Source organism: Callionymus lyra, chromosome 18, assembly GCF_982586985.1.
Source record: "Callionymus lyra chromosome 18, fCalLyr1.hap1.1, whole genome shotgun sequence".
NCBI lineage: Eukaryota > Metazoa > Chordata > Actinopteri > Syngnathiformes > Callionymidae > Callionymus > Callionymus lyra.
Genome location: NC_141835.1, coordinates 16745901 through 16771702, shown reverse-complemented (window position 1 = coordinate 16771702; position 25802 = coordinate 16745901). Strand labels below are relative to the sequence as shown.

Below are 25802 nucleotides of genomic sequence, written 5' to 3'. Positions count from 1 at the left end.
TTAAAAGACACAAAATTGTTGTTTTATGTCAAAAATGGGTGTATTGTTTTATAAATACATTAATGTGGACAGTTAATTACATAATTTAAAGTATTAATATTCAAATTTTCTTGGTAGATTTATTTTTACCCAATTTATTTCTTGCTGGCATTTTTTTTTAAGATGACAGTATCTTGAAGGACGTTTAGATACATGGGGGAAAAAACAACACAAAACGTATATAAATATGGGACGGTAAAGGACATTTAAAAGGCAAACAGTTTTGTTTTTGAAACCGACACCAGATGTAGTTTGAAGTCATAATTATTTTCAATGAAAAAGCAAGAACAGTTTAAACCTTTCCAAAGCAAAGACTGCTTCCAACAATTAGTTGTATTCAAGGCAATTTGCAACCATTTTATTCTTCGTCTGTCTGGATTTTTTACCTACTGCCTCCGTATCACTACCTGGATCTTTGTCTCTCATAAGTGGAGGCACTTGAGCGCCCAAGGGTCTGAATCATCTTGAAGAAACATCTCCTGAAGATTTTAAAACGCCGGGAACAAACGACAGACGCAGCGTATAATTTGAAATTCATGTTTTTACTACAGTATGAGATAGAAACGGTGCCTGAGCGGATTTAAGAAAATGAGCTCAGTTCATCATATTAACAGTAAAATCATCTCATCCACAACTTTCTTTGGTGATTCTGGCTCGGCTGGTTTCCACGTCCACCGCCTTCATGCTCTCGTCACCTGGCTCAGCTCTGATCGCAGCTTCTCGTTCTCCTGCAGACAAGCGGGTTTAACTTCAGACTCCGGAGCGGCTGGTTTGCGGGGGTTACCTCGTGGAGTTTGGTGTTCTCCTTCTTGAGCTTCACCAGGTACTCGATCCTCTGCTTGTGGTTCCGGTGTCCCACCAGTTTCCCGTTCTCCTCCGACAACTGGATGTTCTGCTTCCGGAGGACCTCGTTCTCCTGCGAGAGGCTTGTGATCAGACACGAGCTGGATGATGACGACGACGACGACTCACCTGGACCAGCTTGTCCTCCTCACTTGCCCTCTGGCTCAGCTCTCTCAGCTCCAGGCAGCGATACCTCAGCTCCGCGGTCAGCTCCTGGACGCAGGTCTGGGACTGGGCCAGCATGGCATCCTGAGCCTGCAGTCTAGAGACACGGGGAGTGTTAACGCTCGGCTTATCTTCGAGCAAACAGCAGCTCTTACTTCTTCTGAGTGTCCGACAGCCTCCGCAGCGCGGCGCTCTGTAACAAATCCTTCTGTTAGAACGCGGAGATTCCAAAAAACGAAAATGAAGACAAACCTTCTCCACTCTCTCCTCCTGCAGCTCTTTCAGAACCGATTGTTTGATGGTTTCAATGACCTCCTCGCTGCAGTCAAAGAGGTTTCAGGTGAAAGTTCACAGGTGAACGAGGGTGATAAACTCACCTGTTGGAGTCGCCGGTCGTCTGGCTGTTTTTGTTGTAAAACTGATTCAACAGAGTCTGGATCTCCATGCGGACGATCTCTTTCTCGTTCAGCTGCACCTGGAAGACAGAAGCTCGAAGTCAATATAGTTAAAAATATCTCGTGTCTCAAGAATGGAGAAAACGTAAAGGAGAGAAAACTAGTGCCACCTGCTGAGCTAAATGCTGTCAACAAATTTCAAATGCTAAAAAAGGTATGAAATTATAGATAAGCCACAAGCGAATGTTACTTTGGAGCCAATACCATCTTTTTCTTTCCAAAATAAAACACATTTCAGACAGTGATAATCAATAATACAAATTTTCGGGCCTGGTACCAGGGTTGGAGACCCCTGCTCCAGATCATCAGAGCCTTGAGCGGCGGCTGAATGTGTACCTTCAGTCTCTGGATCTCATCGTTCTTGGCCGACCTCTCGGAGTGGAGTTCCGCTAAGAGTATCTCCAAGGTCATCATGGAGGTCCGACGGTTTTCGAGCTCCCTCTCCTGAGTCTCCAGCAGCTGGTTCAGGTCTCGGCCGAATCCGCCGGGTGTACATGGAGTCTGGGGACGGCATGAGCGTTGAAGAGCTTCAACGGACCAAGTCCTGAACTTCAGCTTCTTACCCGAGGGGAGGATTTGGGGGTCACAGTGAGCTCCACGTGTCTGAGGGTTCCGTTCCTCACAGTCTTCTCCACAGCCTCCTGCTGCTGCACCTGCGACAACAGCTTCATCAGTCTAGTGTTGTTACAGGAAGTGTCGGACTCACCTTCTGCTGCAGGTTCTCCAACAGTGATTCCTTCTGGGCCACCTGCTCCTGAGCTGCCTGTAGGAGGACGTTCTGCTCCTGCAACACCTTGGTGAGTCTCTCCACCTCGTCTGTGGCGTAAGTCACTTCATCCTGCAGCAGCTCCACCTGACAGACACTCGTTACTTCAGCTCCATGAACATCAGAGAGAGACAACTCACCTCGATCTTGTTAGAAGCTCCAGCCTTCTCCAGGGCTTCCTTCAGGTGGACGACCTCTGACTGCATCTTGCAGTTCTGCTCCTTCAGGTTCTCCCGTTCCAGACAGACGGCGTCGTACTTGAGCTGATGTTCAGATGAACAAACAAAAACAACTTTGTTTTTTGATCTCTCTGCCATTTTATCTCTACAGTTCGATCTCAGTGCGTATCTCAGTCATTTGGATTTTCTTTACCATATTTATTATGTGGTTTGATTGTGAACGGCAGCTACTCACACCCAACATTACATCACTTCTTATCTGACTGGAACATTTAACTTCTTTATAAATGCAACTGTAAAATACTTGCCCTCATCATGACCATGTTTTGAAGTTATTACTTTATAAAGTTCTCCCCCGTCCAACGTCTCGGCGAACGAGAGGTTACGAGAGCAGAGTCCGTTATGATGTAATAATAATCCTCCTCTAGGCAGCTGTCATCACGCCCCGCTTTGTTTATACAACATGTTCCTTGGAGGTGGAAACTTTCAGAATTGATGACGTGTGGTGACAAACCTTAATGCTTGGCCAATCACAATAAAGTGGGTGTGGTTATGGTAAACAAGCTTTATCTCCAGAAAAACAAAGCATTTTCAGTGGGCGGGGCTTAAGATAATTTTAAATATTTCGGTGAAAATAGAGTTTTGTTCAAACAGACACTGATGAGTACAATAGAGTCCAAGATCTATTTAAGACACACTCTCAACACATTAGTTGCCTTTAAACTTACCGTGATGTCCGTCACATCTCCAGACACATGACAAAGCGTCTCTTCCTTCTGGCTCAGCTCGCTGCGGAGCTCTCTGGTCTGGTTGATCAAATTCAAAACGACATCCTGTCGAAACAAAAATAAATGAACAAAAATCTCAAAAATCTTACAATGTAGTCCAGGATTCGCACTAACTTTGTCCTGTTCGATCTTCTTCTCCAGAGTTATGATCTGCTCGTTAGAAGCCGTCAGGTTCTGCTCCAGAGAGTCCAGCTTGGAGACCTCCAGGGAAACAACCAAAACTCAGAGACTTTGCAAAAGTGTAACTTTGGTTTTCAACACTGACCTGCTGCACGCTTTGTTGTGTGAGGTCAGAAACTTGTTTGCTGAGATGAGTGTTCTCCTCCACAGTGTCGGTGAGTTCTCTGCAGCAGAGTTCTCCTCATTAGAAACGAGAACCACCTACGGTGCGACGTCAAAGACCTACTTGAGCGTGTTCTCTCGGTTCTCTCTGAACTGAGAGGCGAGGCTGCTGGTGTGCTCCTCCTGCGTCTGCAGGGAACTTTCCAACTCCTGCGGCGAGAACCATCCGTCACTACGAACCGTCACGAGAGTGTGTGACATCCACGACCCACCGTGATCTTCAGCTTCAGCTCCTGGATCTCCTGCTGCGCGCCCTGAAGCTGCTGCCTCCCCTGGTCGGCTTCAAACTTGGCCTCAGCCTGCAGCTGGTCGTGACAGTCCTGCAGTGTCCGGTGTTGTTCCAGAAGCTGCTCCCATTCCATCCTGCAACCAGACTCTGGTTGACTCGCGCTCATGACTTTCACTGATGTTTTTTCAGGACTTACTGGACTTTGTCGAGCTGCAGCTGAGCACTGATGAGACTGCTGGAGAGTCGGCTGCTCTCCTGCTGCTGCTCCGTCTTGACGTTGGTCAGCTCGCTCTTCACGTGCGCGAGCTCTTTATCGGACGACTGCAGGAGCAGGCGGAGATCTCGGGTCTCGCTCTTCAGAACTGAAATCATGAAAATTGATTAAATGAAATTGGAAAAAATGTGTTTAAATGAAACTTTTCTAACCACTCGTGTAAGAACGAGCAACATCTGAAAACACATTCCTGAACAATCAGTGCAATTAAAAAAGAAATTAAATTTGTTTCCAGAAGCAAAACTAGTTTAACAATTAAATAATACAAATTCACCAAACAAGTGCAGCAGGGATGAATTCCCTGAGAGGGGGTGAGACGTAGAGAGCGATAAAAAAAGGTAAAGGTAAGATAAAGTGTGGAGGATGTAAAGTGTTCAAAGAGATGGAAAGTGATTTTATTTGTTTTTAGAAGATATGGTGCCCTTGGTCGTTTCACTTGTTTGATTAAAAACCATCATAAAGAATTATTAGTTTAGTTTCAATTGTCAACAAGTAAATAATAAAAGTCCAATAGTGAAGGTTTGTTAAATTGTTCTAATAAATATTTTCATTTTGATTATTCATGTCATATCGTTTATGTTATGCATGTCATGACTGTTTAAATGAATATTCTTGGATTATTCATGTATGTTTGGACTTTTAAACATGATTTACAGTTGAAACAAAGCTAACAATGGATATTGAAATCTAAAGGTAAATCTAAAAACACACAAATGACACCTTGATAGAATTGTATTTATGCATTTTTGATCATAATAAATAAAAAGTAAAGGACCTTCTACAGCATTTTGTTCAGACTGGAGACTCTGCTGCAGGTTATCAATGGTTTCCTGTAGACTCGTCTGGTCTTTACTCCTGACTGCACGCTCAGCTACCAGTAGCTGTAAAAGGACATTAAATTAAAATACGTTTAAATTTGGTCACTTTAACGATGAGTTATCAAACCTCATCTTTGCGTTCAGACTCTTCGGACAGCACTGTGATCTGCTCCTCCAGCTTAGCTATTTGCTGCAGCAGCTTGTTGCTCCTCATCTCCTCCTCGCCCAACTGAGTCTGCACACGACTGGCCTGCTCCTGAAGACCACATAAACAAACTCTCAGCGACAGATGACGATCATATAGGCAGACCACCAGATGACTGCATCCTTGGCTAGTGAAGTACGTCCCTCCTGCATGTGCCGTTGATACTGGGATGTTTCAGTACCTGCACAAGTCGCAGCTCTTCAGTCAGAGCCATCTCTGCCATGTCAGGTGGAGGCTGCTCGTCCCAGATGTCGCCATGGTCAGCACCGTTAATGTGTTCTGGGCTGGAGAGCGGCGCCAGACGAGGGCGCAGGTTATAAGGCTTGGTGGGCGTGGTAAGAATCTGAATGGAGACACGATGTTTGACCGAGGGAACGTTACATGTTTCTAAACTGTGTTTAAGGCAGAGACCAAATGTAGCTCACCTTCAGAGTTTCCACATGAATTCTGTTCAGCTCAGAGACCTCCTGCTTCTTGTAGGTGTTTGTAGCTTCCAGGATGTTTTCCAGGTGTCTGTTGGACTTGTCCAGGTATCTCTTCTCAGACTCCAGCTGAGACAATTGTTTCCTATAAATTCAAACCGGAGATGAACCTCAAGAACGGGAGATGTTGGGGAAGTACTTCAGGGTAAGTATTCGAGTGAAGGTGAATGTTTTTTAAAAGTTTAAAATGTCGTTTTTTTTAATTAAGAGGGGAAAAAAGGTCGGACATTGAGGAAAAAACCCTAGTTTAAGTATTTGCGGTCTTTCATCGAGTCATAGACATGAATAAGACAAAGAAGGGCATGCAGCCAAACAGAAAACAAGACTTTGAAAAAGGGAATTTTTCACAAAAGACTGTAGAAGTCTTCAGTCTACATTAATGTAGATGTGTCAAACCAAGTCATTTAATGCCAGCCGGAGCACTTGGGTCAAAAAGCATCACTGAGGATGAAATATGATCAACTATTGCAAAAACTTTGACATCCATGTTATTATTGTCACCTATAAAGATAGATGTGTTTAAGATAAGATAAGGGACAGAGATGGAGATGGATGTCATCAGTAAGTCAAACCGATGTTGAATTTGTTTGGTGAAGGAGAAAAAACACAGATATCATGTTATATTGAGCCTTAAAGAATTAAAAAAAAACTATATAAAAATATAATTCTGGGGCTTCTAAAACATTTTGGCCCATTGTGTGAATGACTTTAAAACCCCTGATAAAGACGAACCATTTCTTAACCATAATAACTGCATGTGACAACAGGTGAAAAGTTATGTCTCACTTTGTGATTTCTTTGTATTCATCAAAGGCGTGGAGAGCTGCAGTGAGATCCGTCGTCTTCTGAAGCAGCTGGTCCTTCAGCTTCTGCACAGCAGCTGCGGGGAAGCCGTCAGCCAGAGAACTAGAAGAAGACCCTGTCGCTGAAGAGAAAGAGTCGTGTGACGGCTGCAGTCGGGGACGCCTGAGAAGACAAGGGTGGCATTAAATACCTGTCAGACTTTCTCCCTCGACTGCTGCCTCAAAAGCCTCTTCCAGTTCTTCCGCGTCGCAGGCCTCAGCCTCCTCCGCCTCCTTCACAGAATGGTGGGAACGCAGCCGACTGTTCTCCTCCCTGAGACTGGAGTTCTCTGCTGCGTATCGAGTCATCTTGGGGTGATGCTCCAGCTGTAAGCAGGGAGTTAGTGGGGTGATAAAGAGAGCATCCACTTTCCCTTCATACTTGACCCCTTGTTTAACAAATAGATGATAGATACAGTGATATCCTGTAATCTTACCTGATCTTTCAAAATCTTTATTTCCTCCCTTAGCTGGTCGACCAGGGCCTCAGACTCCTCCCCGAGCAAACAGCCTTGATTTTCTTCCAACTTCTTCTCCAGGCGAGTGATGTGGTCTTCCCGAAACCTGATAATCATGCGGCTGGAATGAATGAACCTCTCCTTCTGCATCCAGGCCTCCTCCAGCTGGGACAGTTTCTTCCGCAGCACCTACAACAACGTGGTTTCAGTGAGTTGAACTTTTGCTACTCCTTTCTAACTCCTCTACCTTTTTCTCTTCTTCCCTCTTCCTCCATAGTCGGACTGCAGCCATGAACTTGGCTCTGTATGAAACATCGCGCTGGACTTCCAAAGACGTGTGAGCTGGACACAGAAATCACATTCAGAGCCCGTTTAAGCCGCATTTCAAACTTGGTTGGTAATGATTTACTCTTGGAGCACTCTGGTCCTCCTGGTGCTACATCTCTCCCACTGTCCAGCGTTTGTGTGGCGAGCACCTGAGCCAGCTGCTCCTTCAGCTTCCTCAGCTCAGCCTGTAGCTGCCTCACGTTTCCCTGCATGTCTTCGTTGACGACGGCCTAGAAAACATCGTAGTAACAATCACATGCATTGATTTGGATTGAGTTTTATCAAACAAAATTTTAATCAATGTGCGACAGTGAGCCATCATTTACTTTACTTGTCATGACTAGTCAAGGCTTGACTTGAACACAAAACCAATGCAGCGTTTTCACTTAGATTGTATTGATAAGGATATATGAATACATATATAACTTCTATATTTTTTTAATTTCTTACATTACAAAATATTTAATTTAAAAAAAAGTTATATTAGTTGCGGTCAAATCGCCAAATGTTTGCGATTCCTGCCCAAATATTAAACAAGGACAAAACATATGAGCGCACCTGACTATAAGCCGCACCGGCTGGATTTGAAAAGAACATTTATTTTGTACATATAAAGGACGCACCTGACTACAAGCCGCAGGTTTTGATTGTTACAAATAACCAGTAGTGACACCAATATTCAATCTCTTATCAAAAGGGTTTTGTTAATGAATGCATTAACTTTATGAATGAGTGCGTGTTAAGTCTGCCCTGCACCCGCTCAGAGCGACCCATGGTTCGTAGGATTTCTCCCTCGCAAGAATGTGCCTATTTACGGATAATATAACACAAACTATATGAAATAATGTACAGTGCAGTTTGAATGTGATTAAAATAGAGCCAGACAGAGCCTTCTTGGACACAGGTGAAGAAAATGTTTCACCTGCTGTTACATCATTAATTCAATTGCAAACTTACACAGACTTTGATCTTAATTTCCCCAAACTCCAGGACTTATCATGGCTAATATTAATTGTTAAAAAAAAGAAAAAAATAATCTTACCTTGTTTTTGATGAGCTTTGCTCTCTGTGCAAACTGCAGGGTGGACAAAGTTTCTCCAAAACACTTTGAACCCGGGTGCACATTGGCAATGATGTAGGTTTTTGCGTTTCCTCCGAGCGAATCCTAGACAATGACAAAACATATTTAATCTTAGTTCAAGGACGTTTTCTACAATAGCACTTTAAAACATCTAGAAGTTTGAAGTATTCTTTTGATGCAGAGGTGTTGAACTCCATCGGGCCAGAATGTTTTAATCACATTGTCAAACTCACATTGATAACTTTTTTGATAGTTTTGTTTATAACAGGCACTCTTCTGTTATATTAGTCCAGTGAGTTAGAGTCAGAGCACAAGAGGTGATTAAGCACAGGGTCCCCGTTTTTGCACCGCGGACCGGTTTATTGTGGGCATTATATTCACGGACTGAACCTTCATATAAAAACATTAGTTTTACATGTTTATTTTTTAAGTAAACTTGACTGAAACAAGTATCTTGAGTTTCAAGAGTCACAGGCTGAATGTTACTTCACTGAGAATGTCATCTTTTTTTCAAAACAAAACTACTTCCAGACAATATTAATCAATAGAAAATAAATTAGATACATTCTTCTTTCTCTCTGTGCAGCCTGGTAACTAATGCCTCACAGACCTGGGGTTTCAAACCACTGATCTACCGCACTATTTATAATTATTGAATTTAATTTTAACAGGTCAGATTTGGACCAGGGCCTAAAGTTAGTTTAATATGTAGTATTACTTTTTGTGATTCATTAACTGTGACCGAAAGTGATCATCACTGACCCGTAATAAGAAGGTGAGTTTTGAGTCTCTGTAGCAGATGTGTCTGTTCTTTCCATTGGACACATCCACCAACGCCATGATGACCTGACCCAGACACATGAGCGAGCGGTTGATGCTGCTGGCCTCCTGGAATACAAAAGCCACACACAGCAGAGGTCAATAAAAAGAAAAACATGAATTTAAAGACCTTGTTCACCTTCAGTCTGGAGCCTTCTGTGTGTGTGTCTTTCTGCCTCTCTGACCCAGCCAGATCCACAAGGTTGAGTTGGGACATTCGGATGTTCACCACCTCATTGACGGTTTCTTTGGACTCCAGGGTCATGGTGAAAACGGCGTGAGACCTCGAAGATTCACGATTCATCGATGTGGAGGCCACGCGACGGTTCCGCCAGCCCATAGACAAAACCTAATCCATTCACGTTTTTTTAGATTGCATCTTAAGACACCAATGATGCTTAATTATCAAAGTATGTGTAACCTGGTAAGCCTCGGCAGCAGAGTTGACAAACTTCTCTACAGCGCCCTCGACAAAGACACCCTTCTTGATGTTCTCTCGGACGAAGAGACTCGCCGAGGCCGTGTCCAAGAGGTCGTAGATCTGTTCATTATAAATTTCAATGAAGGAGCATTTGCAGAGGAAACTCTTGATACGGGGCGACTGTGGAGAGAAACAAACAAAGTGTGTAAAAATTAAACTTCAAATAGCCAAGAGATAACTCCTCTCACCCTTTCCACCTCTCGATTGATGAGGAAAAACAAGTACTCAAAGCTTCTGGGAATGACCCCTCGAAGATCATCTGTGAAGTTGTCCAACTCAGAAGGTCCTGGAAAAAAATAATGAGTATCCCCGCACTTGAGCAAGAAGCGATACAAGAGGAGGACTTTCTCACCAAGCATGGTAAACGTTTTTCCTGATCCTGTTTGTCCACTGCAGAACAAAGTAGGTTAAGAATTTGGACTAAGGAAGAGAATACTGTGATTATCATGTTGACCTACTAAGCAAAGATTGTTCCATTGTAGCCATTCATGCAGGACTCCACAATGTTCTTGCCCACACTGGAGAAAACAGAGTCCTACACAGGATTGAAATGTAACAAGTTTAAACACGATCAAAGGATCAGGTTATGGTTCATGCCAAATGTGACATCATCTTACCTGGGATGTATCCATGTCAGCCACGCAATCGTAGGTAAATGTGCGTGACTCTGGCTTGGAGTGCAGACGTATGGTGTTGGGTGAGGTGACGGAGAGACAATGATTCTGATCTCCATCTGTGGTCAACCCCGTGCCTTGAGTCAAAGGTCGCACTCGCACAAACACTTTGATGGAGTCGCTCTCACCACTGCACAGTTAGAAAATTATGCCAGAGATAGTTTAATTATTATTTGATTCATACAAGGGAATTTCTTATAACTAATAAGAAACGTGTTTATATCGATCAAGAGAATATTAGCTTACCTTGCTCCAAGCTGGGAGGACTCGCCTGAACCTGTTGACAACATAAACATGGTCAACGTGGCACAGCGTACTTAACAGTTAAACTTAACTACTTTTACAACAGTTGTTTTATTATTTGATTGTTGTTCGGATGTGAAATGTCCCTAAACCCATTTTTTAAAAAGTTCCATTTAATTGAAACTAGTTCAGAATCAACTGAGACAAACATTAACTTAAGACAACATATCCAATAATAAAAGACATACGATACATTATGTAACATATATCCGGAGGATATATTACCTTTTCCGTTCAGGCTCATTTTAACATTAAAATCCCGCTGTTGTTATTAAAACCTGACTTCTTCACAGGGTCTGTTTACCCTGTTAAAATTGGCGGGCAGCTTCTTTATTGTTGGTATAAAGTTGAAACCAGCATGATGGAGCCCCCAAATGGCCAGGAGGCGAAACAGCAATATAAAAATATTAAAAATATTAAAAAATATTATTTTTATGTTGTGACATGATCATAACGTTTCTTTTTAACTGATTTTTATTTTTCTTACGGAATTGTACATTTTGATCAACACTCGACATGTCAAATAACATGATTAAATGATGATTTACGTAGAACCAACATTTGGATACATTACTTTTTTCAGATAATAGTGTCAACTGTCTCAATAAACGACAGTTTGTTAATAAATGTAATGAATCAAGTGGAGAAACTTCTCATATTACGTGACATTTAAAGCGAGGATGGCGATAAAAACATCATATTGAAAACCTCACTAAATTAATGATCCTGGTTTAATTTATTTATTTTTCTGTCAGGCTGGTGTTTAATTGTATAATTTGAATTCAAACAGTCTTAAAGCAACCGTTTAACTCAAGGGTTTAAAACAATTAGTTGCAGTAAACAATGCCTGTTTACGGAAATGACGATGAACTTCACGCGCATGCTCCGTGTGCACCAAATGTGTCCCCGACTGTGATTGGCTGCAGCGCGTAGCTTTGAACATGAATCCTGCTCTCATTGGTCAGTCTTGATGTTTAAATTCCAAAAACGGTTTTCCCGACAGGAGCTCATGATCAGACGGACTCACAACTTCAGCTGTTTGGGTTCATTTTGATTCGATTTTCACATATTTTACAATAAAACCTCGTGTGTAAACAAGGTGAGTGTAAACTGCACGACTATTCCTGTTGAACAGTTTTCTTTCTCGGAGTTCGAGTCTTGAGTTTGAGCCCGTGATCCAGAGACCGTTAGCATGCGTTTGTTTTCTGTCAAGATTTTCTATTCAGTAACTTTTAATGTGTACTTTTTTGTTGTTGACGTTACTCCACGGAAAGAATAAATGGAAAATAAATGTAAAACCTTTTGAACTATCATGTGTTTTACATTTTTGCTAGTTTGATCAGTTAAAACAATACATCTTGATGTTTAACAGTTATTTTCAAGAAGAATGAATGGTTTATAAAGCTTTTTCTATCTTTTCCCCTTACACTTACATACATTTCTTCTTTTAACTCTTAACTAGAATTGTTGATCACTTAACTTTCTTTAGCCATTTTACTGTGTTTTCATCTGATATGCTATTTTATTAACTAAACATAACTTTTCTTTAATATTAATTGTTGTATAGAGCACCTTGTGACTGTCGATGTTTGTGGTACTTGTCACTGCAGACCCTCTGACACTTGTCAGGGTGACATCATAGGATGTAATGTGCCATCATTCTTATCAGCTGCCTGCAGTTCTGACTCCTCCTCTCTGTTGACGCAGCATGAGTCTCGTGGACGTGAACGATGAGAATCGTGAGGTCTGTCCTGGAGGGAAACTTGACATCTTCGCACTGGAACAACCCACCGGGCGACAGTCTATCCTACGACAGACGGAAAACCTGCCCAACAATAGGCAGCTGCAAAAGAGCATCAAGGTACGAGTTGAGGTGGATTATATGAACTTTAAGTCTCTTGTCAAGAAACAGTCTTTCTTTAAATGCATGAAAGAATAGTGACAGTTTGCTGCGAAAACTCCTCAACATATCCCTCAAGTATTTTTAGTTCAGCGCATTTCTGGTGTTAACAGACTTCAACAGATGCAGTTCTTTATGTAACCGATTCTAAACACTAGCCCGGGGAGTAACGGTGGGCTGGTGTTAATCAGTCCCCAACAACGCCACTTTAGGCCTTGCACCTAAAGTTATAAACCCACGACCCTGCGCGTAGAAACCTCCAGCAAATGAATACAGGCACAAACACAAGTACCAGAAAATATAGTTTACATCCTGCTGAATTTCAGCAGCTAGTCCCAAGTGTTGCCTGCAAGCTTATTATGGAATGAATAGTTGTTTTGTCAAAATAATTATCAAATCAAATAAAAGCAGCATGTCTTTATAATATAGCATTCACCAGGCCATTGTTTATACCCTGACAACTAAAAAAAACAAACAACAACTTGCAATCAGAGGATTATTAGTTAGATTTATTTTTAATTTAAGGCAGTTATTAAATACATATTTTAGTGATGTGAAATGATGGTGACTGTAAAAGAAAAACGCTTGTCATTTAAAGTATATATTTTAGTGAGTATTGTTTTGATTGTTTAAGCACTTTGTGACCCTGGTCTGGTAAAGCGCTCTATAAATACAAATAACTCATTTACTTACTTATTTTATGGTAAAAAGGTGTGGTTTCTATTGAGCACTTTTTCTGTAACAAACTGAGCAGTGTAGCCCGATCACTGTTATTTATACTGAAACGCTTATTAACATTGAGTGTCGATGGCTCTGATCACTCGACAGTTCTGTGGTTGTTTACTCGGCAAGATTTGAGCAAGTGTTTTCTGGCTCCCCCCTGTGGCTCAACATTGTAACTGTAACGTTGTGGACGTCCGTTTGTGTGTCTGCTCAGGTGTGTTTCCAGACTCCCATGAGAGACCCGGTGACCAAGAGGATCATGTCCCCCGCCAAGTCTCCCAAGATGACAAGCGTGGACGAGTGTGCACTCGCTCTTGACTCTCTCAACTTGCACATGTGAGTTATTAAAGTAGAGCCTGTGGTGTGTGTGTCTGTGTGTTTGATTATTGTGTTTGTTTGCAGCACTCCAAAACGACCAAGCTCAACCGAGGAGCCCAAACGTGGTGAGTCCTTGTGCAGAATTCTGAGCTCAAACAAGTCCTTCATTTATTTATTTGTGATGTTGTTCCCTCCAACAGAACTGTCCCTGGCGGGTGATGACGAGCCGGTCCATAGTTGTGGAGCATACCAGCTGGACTTTGACCACTTGGACTCCATGGATCCATTTAAGAGTACCAACAAAATGCTGCTGTCTCCAGCCGGACCCGTGGACGAAGCCCCAGTCGAGTCCCCATCGGTCAGGCCAGGAGAGGCGATGCTGGACGAGACGCTGCCCTTCTCGTCTTCGGTGGACAATTCTCTGACGGCCGTCGTCAGCTCCACCGAGAGCAGCGTGGTCACCTTGTCTACGCCACAGGTCACGGACTTGAGCGATGAGCTGCAAGTCGCTGTGGCGCCGGAGAGCTTTGAGGAAACTCCAGTAGTGGAAGAAGAAGCTCCAGCGCCCCCTAAAGGATCCTACAACTTTGACTTTGACGACCTGGACTCCATGAACCCGTTCCAAACCGGAGGATCCAAGATCCAGAACTCGCCTCCGTCTGTGAAGAAAGTTCTAGAAGAAGAGCCAGTGAGTCGCTCTGACGTTCAACTCACTGCCCCCATCGCTACACCCAAGTTGGAGGAACCTGAACCCGCTAAGGGCGGTCCAGTGGTGATGGACTTCAACTTCGACGACGGCGCCGAGGTCAAGCAGAAGCCGGCGAAGAAATTGGGCAAGCGACCTCCAGGACTGAAGGTCAAAGAAAAGAAACCTGTTTCTTTGGTCAAACCGGTCCAAGAGCCGGTTGCCAACGGCGACATCGCCACCCAGAAAGGAGCATACTCGTTTGACTTTGACAAGTTGGACGAGCTCGCCTGCAACCCGTTCGGGACCAAGATGGCAGTGACCAACTCGCCCCAGTGTGGCGGTAAGTTGCCAGAAGTGCCAGTGGTGCAGCAGCAGGAGGCTACAGTGGCCCCGTGTGACCCCACAGAGCCGGTCGCCACGCCACCTGTGAGTTTGCAGAGTGAAGACTTTGCTCTGACGGTCCAGCCAGAACCGGAGCAGGTGCTTCTGTCGGAGCAGGTGGTCCTACCGGAGCCGGAGAAACCAGCCGACCAATTCAACAATAACCTGTCAGAGTTTGAGGAGTTTATTCCCGGAAGCGCATGTGAGTTTCTTCTTCATGTCCATCTAGCGAGGTCGCACTGAATTCCAAAAACAAAACTGAAATCTCGTGTTTTCAGTCATTAACGACCTTGACGGACAGATGGACTACCTGGAGCAGTTCGGTTCCTGCAACGTGAGTCCTCGTCTTTCTTCGTCTCGTTTGTCTTCGCGGCTTGATGAGGTTTCTGTCAACAGTTCAAAGAGTCTGCGCTGCGGAAACAGTCCCTGTACCTGAAGTTCGACCCGCTGCTGCGAGAGAGCCCCAAGAAGTCCCTCGGCCCCCACGCCCCTTTCTCTCGTCCCTCGCTGTCCCTGGTGAAGTCCAGACTGGAGGCAGCCGGTCTTATTGAAGACCGCTCAGAACCCCAGAAAGAAGACTTCAGACTGGTCGACACCACGTCTCCGGTGAGTCACTAGCAAACGGGACTCGTACCCGACCTGTACTGACCCGTTTGTCTCTTCAGCTGATGGCGCCGGTCCCGCCTTTCATCCCGACGCCAGCAGCAGAAGACGCCATCATCGAGGTGCTGCAGTACAGTCAGCAGGACCTGGACGCCGCCATCGCTAGAGTGCGGGAGGAAGTGCGTGCTCGCCACCCAGCGGCCTGAACGACCTCTGACCCTTGCCTGACTCTTGTTTCTGGTCCGACAGGGGAGGCAGAGTGACGAGCAGTGGAGCGCCAAGTGTGCCAAACTACAAGAGGACACTCAGGAGATGAGGTGAGCTCCACAGCCCACCAGTTTTTAGATCCAAGCAAAATTGCATATTATGATATGAGATTAATCGATTACATAATAAAAAAAATCTAAACGTATGAACTATAAAAATAAAATCTAAAATGAGCGCGATACCTAACACACCTGGAATGAACAAGATAACTTTTGTGCAAGATTATAAATAAAAATGAATCGCCACTCAAAAATATAAACGGTGGACATCAACAAGTTACAGAAAAAATGCTAAAGACAACAAGAACAAAGGACAATTGTATAAAGTGAAATGCTTCATATTCCTTTCAAGGACACTTGCTGAAATATATACACAGAAACACATTTGTCTTACAGCTACTTTAATAAAGTTTGTCTCTTAAAATGATGAGGGGGAAAAAATGTTTTAAACCAAAACTGCCTCTTGTGTGCTAACTTTTCTCTGCACTTTATTGAGCAATCAGCAACAATTCTCTAAAACATGCATTTAATAAATTAAATGGATATGGAGTCATGCTGTATATCAAATATCTAAAGTTCATATTGGTGATATGCAACCCAATATTGGTGACGTCGTCTTCTCTTACTTCTGTTGGGGGTTGCAAACGTGACTCTGAATGTCTTCTGTTGTAGAGTTGATGTAAGAGTTTGTTTTTTTCTCCCACATTTCAGCCTTTGAAAAATTGCATTTTAATGAATCCTGATGTTGTAAACAAAAAAACCCATCAGCCCTAATCCGAGATTAGACGAAAACTAGTTGATGAAATCACGAAGATGCAAAAGTAAATACAATTATGTTCCTCTTTGTTGAGGTTTGTTCCCTCTTGACTGGTTGAAACAAACATAACCTACTGCTGCCCTTTTTTCTAAGGTATAGATCCAAAATGTCAGTTGTTGAAAAGTGCTGACTAATAACTTTTAATGAATGACTTTTATGAGGTAGAATTACATGGAAATAAAATCCTATGTTCTAGATTTAAGGGCCCAAAAAGTTGCATTGAGATTTTAATAAGGAAACAAACATGTTTTTTTTTTTCTTCTTTGTATGCCGTTGGTAAGTTTTGTTTTATCTCTCAAGAGCCACGTGTGGTCCGCAGACACTACTACCAACCACAGCATCAACAATCTTATTTAATCCTTTTGGTTTTTTTTACAGGAAAATATTGGCGGATTATGAGCTCATGATCACCAAGCTAATGGGTAAGAGACGTCCCAGCATGTCGGCTGTTGTCATGACGACGCTTTGGCTCACACTAGCTTCTCTCAGCCGACCAGGAGAAGGAGCGTGAGGAGGCGGCACAGCGGCTGCAGGAGGCGCATGCGGAGAAGGAACAGGTGGCCAATGACCTGAACTCAACCGAGCGCTCGTTTTCGGATCTTTTCAAGCGTCTGCAGAAGTACAAGGACGTGATCGAGGGCTTTAAAAAGGTCCGACCGGCGCACTTAGTGAGAGTTTTCCTGGTTTTACATTCACTCTCTCTGAGCAGAACGAGGAGACGCTGAAAGCCTGCGCCCAGGACTACCTGGCCCGGGTCAAGAAGGAGGAGCAGCGGTACCAGGCGCTGAAGGCTCACGCCGAGGAAAAGATCAGCAGGTAAGATGTAACATTTTTCCAGGTGCTTACCTGAGCATGTCTAACACCTACTCTTCTGCCATCAGCGCCAACAACGAGATCGCAGAGGTGCGAGGCAAGTTCAAGGCGGAGGTGTCGGCGCTGCAGGTGCAGCTGCGGCGAGAGCAGATGAAGGTTCATTCGACCGAGAAGAACCTGGACATGAAAGAGAAGGAGGTCCAGGAGCTGACCAAGCTGTGTGACGAGCTCATCAAGAACATGCAAAAGAGCTAAGAGGAGGTTTTTCCATGTTTTTTTCCATGTTGTCTTTCCATGTTCGTCTGTTTTAACTTACTTACTTTTAAAAAGTACTGTAAACACTGTTAAATAAAGTCTTAATATTACACATTGTTGTTGCTCTTTTCGACCAGCAGGCGTCGCTGCTCTCAAAGTAACCCCAGATTCACACATTTACTCATGTCGACTAAGGAAGGCTTGGGTTCTTCTCTGATTAACCAGTTCCTTTAACAAGTCATCGACAAAAGTGTATGTCTTAATGTAGCGACTGGAACTCAGTTGTCATCTTTATTGAGAGAGTAGAAAATTAGTGAAATTAAAATGAAAAATGAGGAATGAACAAGTCCTGATGCGAAACGGAATTTAGTTCATTTAATGAAACCATGAATGACCTAAATACGAGCAGACAAAAAAAATACAACTCTGAATATCGGCTTCTGATACACAAAATAAATTAAATACTTGAGCTGGACTAAAGATCTGGTGAGAGTCTTGGGACCGTCACTGAGGATAGTGGTCAGCAGTCCAAACATGCACGAAAGGGTAGAACCTGAGTTCACATCTGGTTACTGCATCGCTTCCTGTCCACACAGGAAGTAAGCAGTTTTTGCGTCACCTGGTGAGTTAAGGGTCTTTTAGTCGTACTGTTCCTCCCTTGAGATCTCAACCAGATGAGCGTCAGCTGCTCGGGGTCATAGTGGCGTCTAACCCCGCGGTAAATGTCATTGTTGCGGCGCGTCGATGTCCTGGCGGGTCTCGGGCGCAGCACCGGGGTTAACACTGGAAGTGGATGTGTTGGTGCTGGTGCACCTTCCCGTCCACGTGCGAGTGAGTGTGCGTGTGAATGTCGGTGTAGATTTTTGGATAGATTTTCGGGGGGATGGTGGGTCCCGGCTGACCCAAGAGGAGCTTCTGCTGGGCCAGGTACTCCTCGTAGTTCGCGGAGGTCGTGCGGTCCTTCTCCGGGCTGGAAGACTGAGCCGCCCGGTCTCGGAACGTCGGGCGATGAGAAGGGTGTAGGCCGGAGGGGGCGGCTGCGGCGCCGCAGGGCGGGCAGTGTTTCCGGCTCTGGCAGAACCAGAGCAGGACCGTCCCGAAAATGAAGACGATACCGGCCGGGATGCCGATGATGACGGGCCACGGGAGGGCGCCGGCGGACTGGGAGAATATGGGCATGATGGGAGTCTTTGTGTCTGTGGAGGACAGGGATGGTCAGTAAATGCATTTAGAGAGTTTGCAAGACGAGACTCTGGTTCTGACTCACCCGGCATCACAACGAGGAAGGCGCTGCGGAAGCGGTACCCCATGGTGTTGGCAGCCAAGCAGATGTACATGCCGGAGTCGTCCTCTTTCGCCCGAGTGATGAGCAGCTTGTTGAGGTACGAGCCGTCGGGCCGGGACCAGACCTCGCCCGTGGGCAGGACGGTGAAGCGGTGCTCGCCCACCTCGATGGTGGAGTTGAAGCGACTCTCGTCGTTGGTCTCCATGCGCTTCAGCCACTTGATGACGGGCTTCACGTCGCTCCGGACCTTGCACTGGAAGGACGTGGTGCCGCCGTAGTCCACCGTGGTGTTGACGGGGTGAGTCCCCGTCAGGACTGGCTTGGAGTTGGTCCTTTCTGGAGGGACACAGAGTGACGGCATCAGCACAAAGACCGGCAGAGAAACGGTTCGAGCTGGGCCAAACTAGAACCAGATGTAGGATGACCTTGAGAGGGGGGACCTCCTTACTAAAAACTAGACCCGAGCAGAACATCCACTTCTACAACAACACTTACGTATGACCTCCACTTTGTAGGTGGCGTTGATCTCTCCGGCCCGGTTGAAAACCCTGCAGGTGTATCTGCCACTGTTCTCCGGAGTCAAGTTCTTCAGGGTCAGGGTCCATTTCTGTGGCCGCCCGGCTCCCGCCACATACTTCGTCAGCGGCTGCTCGTCCTTCATCCACACGATCACCGGGTGAGGAGTTCCACTGGCGGTGCACTTGAGCCGCACCGAGCTGCCCACAGGGCGGGCGATGACCCGCTTCCTCATCTTGGTGGGTTGAGTGAAGCGTGGACGCACTGTGTCGGGGTGGAGACGACCAGAACGTCAGTACACGTCTGGAGCCGACACAATACTGCGACTCTTCTAAAAAATCTCACCAAGCTTCTCCGGCAAACCGTCAGACCCGGTCGGCCCCGACTGTTCGCCCTCTGAGGACCCGAGTCCGGTCATCCTTGAGCTGGAGTCGTCTGGAGACACGAAAGATGTTAATATTCACTCGTTCATTCAACATCCTTATGAGAAACTACCTTTTTCAAATGTTTACAATGATACTTAATGATAAGTTTTCGAAATAAAAGTAAATACATTTTTTTTAAAAACTTTTTCTTTAATTGTCATAACCCAAACCCTGCTATATCAATCAATTTGATATTTTCGGTAGTTAGCAATGGGAACTTGAAACTGAATGCTATACTTGCTAGCTTAGCTTGTTGCTAACTGTGCTAGCTGCTGTGAGTTACCCTGCGATACTTTTGTTTGCTTGCATAAGTTAGGTTAGAATGTTGATTGTGTAAATACAAGATGAAATAACACATCATTACATTTAAATTGAGAACAACACATTTTTGTCTCAAGTGGACTCGGGTATTACGATTTAATACACCAGAAAGTGGAAACCCCAAACTTGACCCAGATGTGTCTGAACTCATCAGCTCTTCTTTTTTCAATTATGTCCAGCAAATTGGTGAACTTTTGGTACTGACTGGTCTGACATGTTGGGGTCAATCTGGGTGTCAATCCCAGGAGGGAGTTGTGAGGTTTAGGTCACAGTCTGACATCATGAAAACAATGAAACTAAGTCCTTCACCAATGGGTTTAATGAACCAACGGATTGACAGCGGTTCATTTTGGGGGGGCGCCCCCTTGTGTCCGATGGTCAGACGACTCGGAACACAAGGCATTTTGTTCTGCACTTTTTATTTTATTGGCGCTCTTGATTCCCTCTCGGTTCAGGTAAACTGTCCAGATGTGACTTCTAACCTCCGTCTGGTCCCCCCTCGTACCCTTGCAGCTCTCTGGGGTTCTCTGGGTACAAGCCCTCCTTTGTTTGTCCCCCGCAGCAGCGGGCCCAGCCATGATGTCATGACTATTTGCAGGATTTAACCGGCCAACTATAATAACCCATTCCTTCAGAAAACAGGCTCGGCTGGAAGAAATATCTCTCTGTTGCTGCTGCACATTCCTACCGGTTCCTGAACCTCCCAATCTAAACACGCAGGGTCCCACACTGCCCGGGTTCTTTTCGACTCCTGATTCTATTTCCTTTCTGCCGTTTGACAATTTTTTAGGAACAATGGTGTCCTTCATGGGTTCTGTGAATAATATTTCTCTCTTGTTGTCCACACGCGAGTGACCAGGCGTCTGTGTGTGTTAAGACATGTGTCACACTCTCACCTCGGGCTATATGTGGCCTGCGACTCGTTTTACTTAATCCAGAAAATATTGAAATAGTTACAAGAGCACATGTTTTTAAAAACAGCTCTTTAACAAAGCAATATATTAATTTGAGTCTAGAAGCTTGGAGGAGATCACAGATAATTCAATGGATTTAACTTCGAGGATAAAAACCGGCGTGTCATCAGTGTATAGAGTGTGTTTCTGTGATACAAACCAGATGCTATATGCTAACAGTAGCATTCAAGAATGTAAACAGAGACTCGAACTATTCGTAGACTTCCCTTTAAAGGAGTTCTATACGCTCAACGAAGAGAAACGTTGTATAACTTTTAACGTGTGGAACATTTTGACTCCTTTCGTGACTGAGTTTGACGCCCTTTATATTTAGACTTGTTAGCATGTTACTAAGGATTTTGATTCAGGGGCCTCAGGTGTGAAAAGGTTCTGATGAACCAGAAACATCCAAATCTTTTTTTTTAATGTCCTAACTTGACATAAAAGGGGCTTCAGTCTTTGATCAGTCATTTTGACTCACCACTAACTTTAGACCCTCTGGAAGATTGACCTACTTTTATATGACCTTGAGAGGTGACTGGAAATCCTTTTACACCTGGACACAAATCTGCTCAAAGGTTTTCAAATGTAGGAGGTGCAAAAGTCCCAAAAACTATTGGGTAAAAGATCTTCCATAACAACTAGTTGAGAAGTCCAACTCTCACTTGTCCTGATCGTACCTACGACATCGATCTGGTCTCCTCAGGAGTAAATAAAGATCAATGTTCTTGGCGTTTGCGATGGTTTATGACCTAAATAAGAACGTTATTTCCATGGGCAGGGGGTCTTTCTCATGATTAACAGGTGGACGGTGGACACTGTTCTTCACACTTCAATCAGGTGAACCGATTCATCACTAGTGGTAGAATCTCAAACAACAAACGTGAGAGAAAGACTTCTGAAAAGCTCCACTAAATGAGTCCAATCATCCTGGATCGATCCTGGTCCAAGGCATGATGACTCCAATCCGACTTCACTGTGACTTCATTCACAAACTCCAACCGGAGGAAGCAGGTCACTGGCCTCCAGTGCCAGCTGGATCACAGGAAACAACCCTGATGATTCAACAAGCTCCAGATGTTGACGGGGACACTGGAGCGTCCGAGGGAGCAGTTGTGCTCGGAGACTCTGCATCACGCCGTGGATCTGCAAACAGTTTCCACATGCGACGGTCGCAGATAGACGCCTGGCTGGTGGACGCAGAATTACGTGCGGCGATAACAGATGATGAGCTCTGGTTTGACTCGAGTTCATCTGAAGTTTACCACTAACTAGCACGTCTCATTATGACATCTCTGCGAAACGCGTCATCTGGTTCAACAAAACCAAAACCAAAAAGTTGGAGCAGTTGAGAGACTGAGGGATTAGTCCAGAAAGAAGCAAATAAGAAGATGTTGTTTTGCATAGTAAGATGCTTTGACCTCTGAGACTCAGAGTAGATCCACACAAGAGTGAATGTCATTTAACTGTTTCCACTGCATGTCAGTGGTGGTGGTCTCTCACGCTTCCTGAGTTGCTATAGCTGACCTCCATGGTTGCGTAGGAAGCAGCTGGACAGAAGTGGGTGCTCCTGCTGGGGGAGACCAGTTGTCGGGAGACCCCGGCCCCGCTCCCCAAACATGACCCAAACAGCCGGCTGGAGGGATTGAGGAGGCGCCATGTTGCACTGACTGTCCAGATTCTTCAGATAGTTTTGATGAGGACATGCTGCCCGCTGTGAACTACACTCCTCCTCTTACATCACCCTCTTGGTCTTCTGCCCCCCCATCACCCCTTCCTCTCTCTCGTCATCTGGGCCTAGATGTAAACCGTTTACAGTTCCTGGCTGATCCTACTGCTGCAGCCTTTGGGACTTTCTTTCCCTTTATGATCCATTAAAAGATGTTGGACAAAGTCAGCGTCGTCCAACACGTCTGCAGCCGGAGTTTATACGTGTTTCCGTTTTCTGACACTTCATGACAGAGTTCATGCTTACTTCTTAGTGTGACATCAGCTGACCGGTCAACTGGCCACATTGACCACAATGTAACATTCCTGCTAGCAAGTAGGGGTGTAAGAAAATATTAAAGAGCGAAATGTTTTTTTCATGAAACTGTAGATATATTCAACAGCCTTTGTTTTTAATGAACAAGCAAATATTCACGGCGTTTGTTTATTTCTGTGTTGCAAATGAAAACACATTCGCTATCCGCTAGATGTCAGCAGGCCCCAATTAAATCCTGAAAATTCCGGCGGTGACTGAGGACAAGAGGATACAGTGGACTTTAAAAACTGATATTTGGATATATTTTGGTTTAAAAACGAATAAAAGCATTAAAAACTGTCAAGAGTTTTTTGGTCTGTAAATTCTGCAACCCCAGAGTCAAGTACTCGGGCAATACCACAAATATCCTTGTTACTACAGTATCGCAATATACTGCGACATATCGTATTGTGCCCCTGCATCATGAAGCGTAAATCCAGAACCTGTACTTGCTAATACAGTAAAAATAGTAATTTGCATAGACCTACACGAAAACCTTAAGACACACACATGCACTTCAGTGGCTCAACACACATTAAACTGTATACACAGTTAAAGTACACACTCCCTGGCCTACTGCTCCCCCTTTAAGCATATATTTTATTGGGTATTGTTTTGATTGTTTAAGCACTTTGTGACCCTGGTCTAGAAAAGCACTCTACAAATATTACTTACTTACTTACTATACAGATGCTAAACATACAGACACCATTATGCACACACAAACGGACAAACAGTAGGTTTTTAACACACGTGTGTATATACACACTAAAATCGAGCCTAAACATACACACGCCCTAATGCAATCAGACTATTTTGTGTGCACAATAATACAGTTAATCTAAGCTGACAGAAAATGAACAAAATCTGATACACATTCATTTTCTGCTGTTTATTACCTTTTGGAGAGAGGTGGGGGGACACCCTGGACAGGATGCCAGTCTGTCGCAGGCACACAAAGACGCACTCATAACTACGGACATTTTCCCCAAGTTATCAATCAACCTCTATATGTTTTTGCAGAGGGGGAGGAAACCGGAGTGCCCGGAGTAAACCCATGAAACACAGAAACCACACAGTGTCCTCCTTCTTGACCTGGAAGTGAACCTGCAACCACTTTGCCACCGTGTACAATGTACGTGACACACATGAACAGGGATTTGAAATCACACACAAGTACACACCTGTCCACCACTTAAACACATTGAAACACCACAAAGTTGTTCTGTTTTAGGCTAGATCTGGGAGTGTTTGTGGGCCTTCACATCTCTTTTCCTCCTTCAACCCTCAGACAGGACCGTCAGGGAGTTGAACCTCTCACTCCACAACAAAGGGCCAGACGGTGGGAGCTAAAATTACCCGCCGCGTGATTGACTCTGCTGCTTCAATAAACCCGGGCTGCCCTCTGTGTGCGGACGGAACCACATGGGTGACGGCGCAAACCTTGACATTACAGCCGCAGCCTTTCATTTCCGCACCATCAGCAGACACCCGCCTAGCTGCACCCCCGAAAATAAAGCAGATGGATGTGGTTCTGACAGAAGCTTTGTTCGCGAAGGCGCGAGACCACACGAGCCTGACGGCGGCTCCCGAGCTACTCTCGGCAGCCATGTAGTCTCCCAGCCTTCCTCCTCGGCTCCACATCAATGTGTTGACTGTCGGCTGTCACATGACCCGCCCAGAGCTCCGCCCCCTGCGCCCGGGCTCTGGCCTTAATTAGGCATCTTAGAGTAATTAGAGTAAACACAGGCTCGGCCCATTCATCACGCTGCGCTGCAGCTTCGGGGCGAGCACACACCCAGAGTCCCGGGCCAGACACCCGGGTCCGGACCACTGCAGACAAAACCACGACTGTGGATCTCTTTGTGAAGACCCTCCTGCCTCCACCGAGTGCTGCCCGGGGGACAAGGACAGTTTCCACCGAGGATGAATAACTCGGTTTTTGTGTCCATTCTGAGAAACAAAAGTGGACAATAACGATGAGTGATGTTGTGGACGCCAACGAATCTTCCGTTCATAGGCACCAAATTAGACTTTAACTGGCATCGTGAGACCGTCAGTCAACAGGATGGTGTTAATGATTTAAACTGTGAGTTTACAAACAAGTCACACGGGCAAGGTTAGGATTTTTATCTGAGGTCGCAGCAGCAGCAGCTGAAGCTAAGAGATCCAGAGTTCTCTCTACACAGAAATGTAGGGGAACTTCAAGATCAACTTTCCAGTGTGTCCCTCCGCCCAGTGGTACATTTCCAGGAAAGAAACTTTAACCAGCCTCCTGTAGAAGAACATTTTTTCTACCTCGAGTCTCTCCTGGATGTCTGAAATTTTTAAGAGTTTTATTAACGTTTAAATGTATTTATTATTAAATCATCATCGTTCAAAATATTTGTTTAACCTTCAATAATAATGAAAAATAATACATAGTATTTATTTAGTGTTTTTTTGGGCACACAAAGACACTTTATAACAAAGTAGGGAAACACAAGTAGGCAATTTTGAAAAGGTGGGTTTTGAAGAGTGGTTTAAAAGTCTGAAGTGACGTTATTTTTATCAAAAATCATTTAAATGTCTAATGGGAAAGCGATGAGCTGAAGTATGTTTATCATATTTACCTTATCTCATGTAAAATAATTCTCTAATTACTGTTTTTGTTTGGAAAACAACTTGAGGAGCTTGAAGTAATGTTTTGTGGAAGCATTTCGGCCTGCGTAACTGCAACCAAGATATAACGGCGAACTAACAGCTCTGTGCTTCAAAAAGGATTCAGACAGACATGTAAACTCTACACTGTTCTACTTTTATCACTTGTATACAAGTCAAGTCGTCTTGAATCTTCACTGCTCTACTCAAGTCATTTCTGAGAGTGTATTTGTGCTCGTGGGAAACTCAGGAGTGAAAACAGTGGCAGACAGAAAAGGAATGTCTTAAGTGGGCGAGACACAACA

General features: G+C 44.5%; 3 protein-coding genes across 4 annotated transcripts in view; 1 reads left to right on the top strand and 2 right to left on the bottom strand.

The window, feature by feature from the left end:
* Nucleotides 1–562: 562 nt before the first annotated feature.
* Nucleotides 563–10885, bottom strand: kif15 (kinesin family member 15). The gene is made up of 35 exons (XM_087780406.1): nucleotides 10796–10885; nucleotides 10514–10544; nucleotides 10211–10397; nucleotides 10052–10128; nucleotides 9946–9983; nucleotides 9782–9879; nucleotides 9534–9713; nucleotides 9252–9461; nucleotides 9056–9181; nucleotides 8255–8377; nucleotides 7295–7442; nucleotides 7133–7227; nucleotides 6865–7074; nucleotides 6580–6754; nucleotides 6372–6510; nucleotides 5529–5670; nucleotides 5285–5446; nucleotides 5026–5154; nucleotides 4856–4961; nucleotides 4003–4168; nucleotides 3790–3940; nucleotides 3642–3727; nucleotides 3501–3579; nucleotides 3350–3436; nucleotides 3176–3280; nucleotides 2409–2531; nucleotides 2209–2355; nucleotides 2066–2155; nucleotides 1839–2003; nucleotides 1425–1522; nucleotides 1300–1366; nucleotides 1203–1240; nucleotides 1012–1144; nucleotides 824–955; nucleotides 563–767 (listed from the first exon to the last, which is right to left on the bottom strand). Exons 1-35 carry the CDS (start codon nucleotides 10812–10814, stop codon nucleotides 720–722), a joined length of 4110 nt encoding a protein of 1369 aa, XP_087636532.1. The 5' UTR covers nucleotides 10815–10885; the 3' UTR covers nucleotides 563–719.
* Nucleotides 10886–11556: 671 nt separating this feature from the next.
* On the top strand, nucleotides 11557–17446 carry tacc3 (transforming, acidic coiled-coil containing protein 3). 2 transcript variants are annotated; one of them, XM_087779582.1, is made up of 14 exons: nucleotides 11557–11669; nucleotides 12278–12431; nucleotides 13408–13529; nucleotides 13596–13636; nucleotides 13712–14539; nucleotides 14606–14782; nucleotides 14859–14914; nucleotides 14977–15186; nucleotides 15246–15362; nucleotides 15433–15500; nucleotides 16645–16688; nucleotides 16756–16916; nucleotides 16976–17082; nucleotides 17148–17446. In XM_087779582.1, the coding sequence occupies exons 2-14, from the start codon at nucleotides 12279–12281 to the stop codon at nucleotides 17332–17334; spliced, it is 2271 nt and encodes a 756-aa protein (XP_087635708.1). In that variant the 5' UTR covers nucleotides 11557–11669; nucleotide 12278; the 3' UTR covers nucleotides 17335–17446. The 2 variants fall into 2 exon arrangements, with proteins under 2 accessions (XP_087635708.1, XP_087635707.1); XM_087779581.1 differs by having other exon boundaries at nucleotides 13712–14782.
* A 286-nt stretch (nucleotides 17447–17732) lies between these two features.
* The window catches only part of LOC148060750 (fibroblast growth factor receptor-like 1), a 31152-nt gene continuing 23082 nt past the window's right edge, over nucleotides 17733–25802 (bottom strand). The window contains exons 4-7 of the mRNA XM_087780271.1: nucleotides 19481–19570; nucleotides 19115–19399; nucleotides 18602–18955; nucleotides 17733–18530 (exon numbers count right to left, since the gene is read on the bottom strand). Of these exons, the coding sequence (XP_087636397.1) occupies nucleotides 18112–18530; nucleotides 18602–18955; nucleotides 19115–19399; nucleotides 19481–19570 (1148 nt within the window). The 3' untranslated portion in view covers nucleotides 17733–18111. The remainder of the gene's footprint in view (nucleotides 18531–18601; nucleotides 18956–19114; nucleotides 19400–19480; nucleotides 19571–25802) is intronic.

Bases quoted from the DNA above. Each gene is read 5' to 3' on its own strand.
- kif15 (XM_087780406.1), bottom strand. The intron at 3,728-3,789 runs GTGGGTCGTGGA...TTCTCGCCGCAG, and splicing joins AGCTGAAGCTGAAGATCACG to GAGTTGGAAAGTTCCCTGCA. The intron at 768-823 runs GTAACCCCCGCA...GCTTGTCTGCAG, and splicing joins AGAACACCAAACTCCACGAG to GAGAACGAGAAGCTGCGATC.
- tacc3 (XM_087779581.1), top strand. From the start codon at position 12,279: ATGAGTCTCGTGGACGTGAACGATGAGAATCGTGAGGTCTGTCCTGGA. The intron at 15,363-15,432 runs GTGCGTGCTCGC...CTGGTCCGACAG, and splicing joins TCGCTAGAGTGCGGGAGGAA to GGGAGGCAGAGTGACGAGCA. The intron at 17,083-17,147 runs GTAAGATGTAAC...TTCTGCCATCAG, and splicing joins GCCGAGGAAAAGATCAGCAG to CGCCAACAACGAGATCGCAG.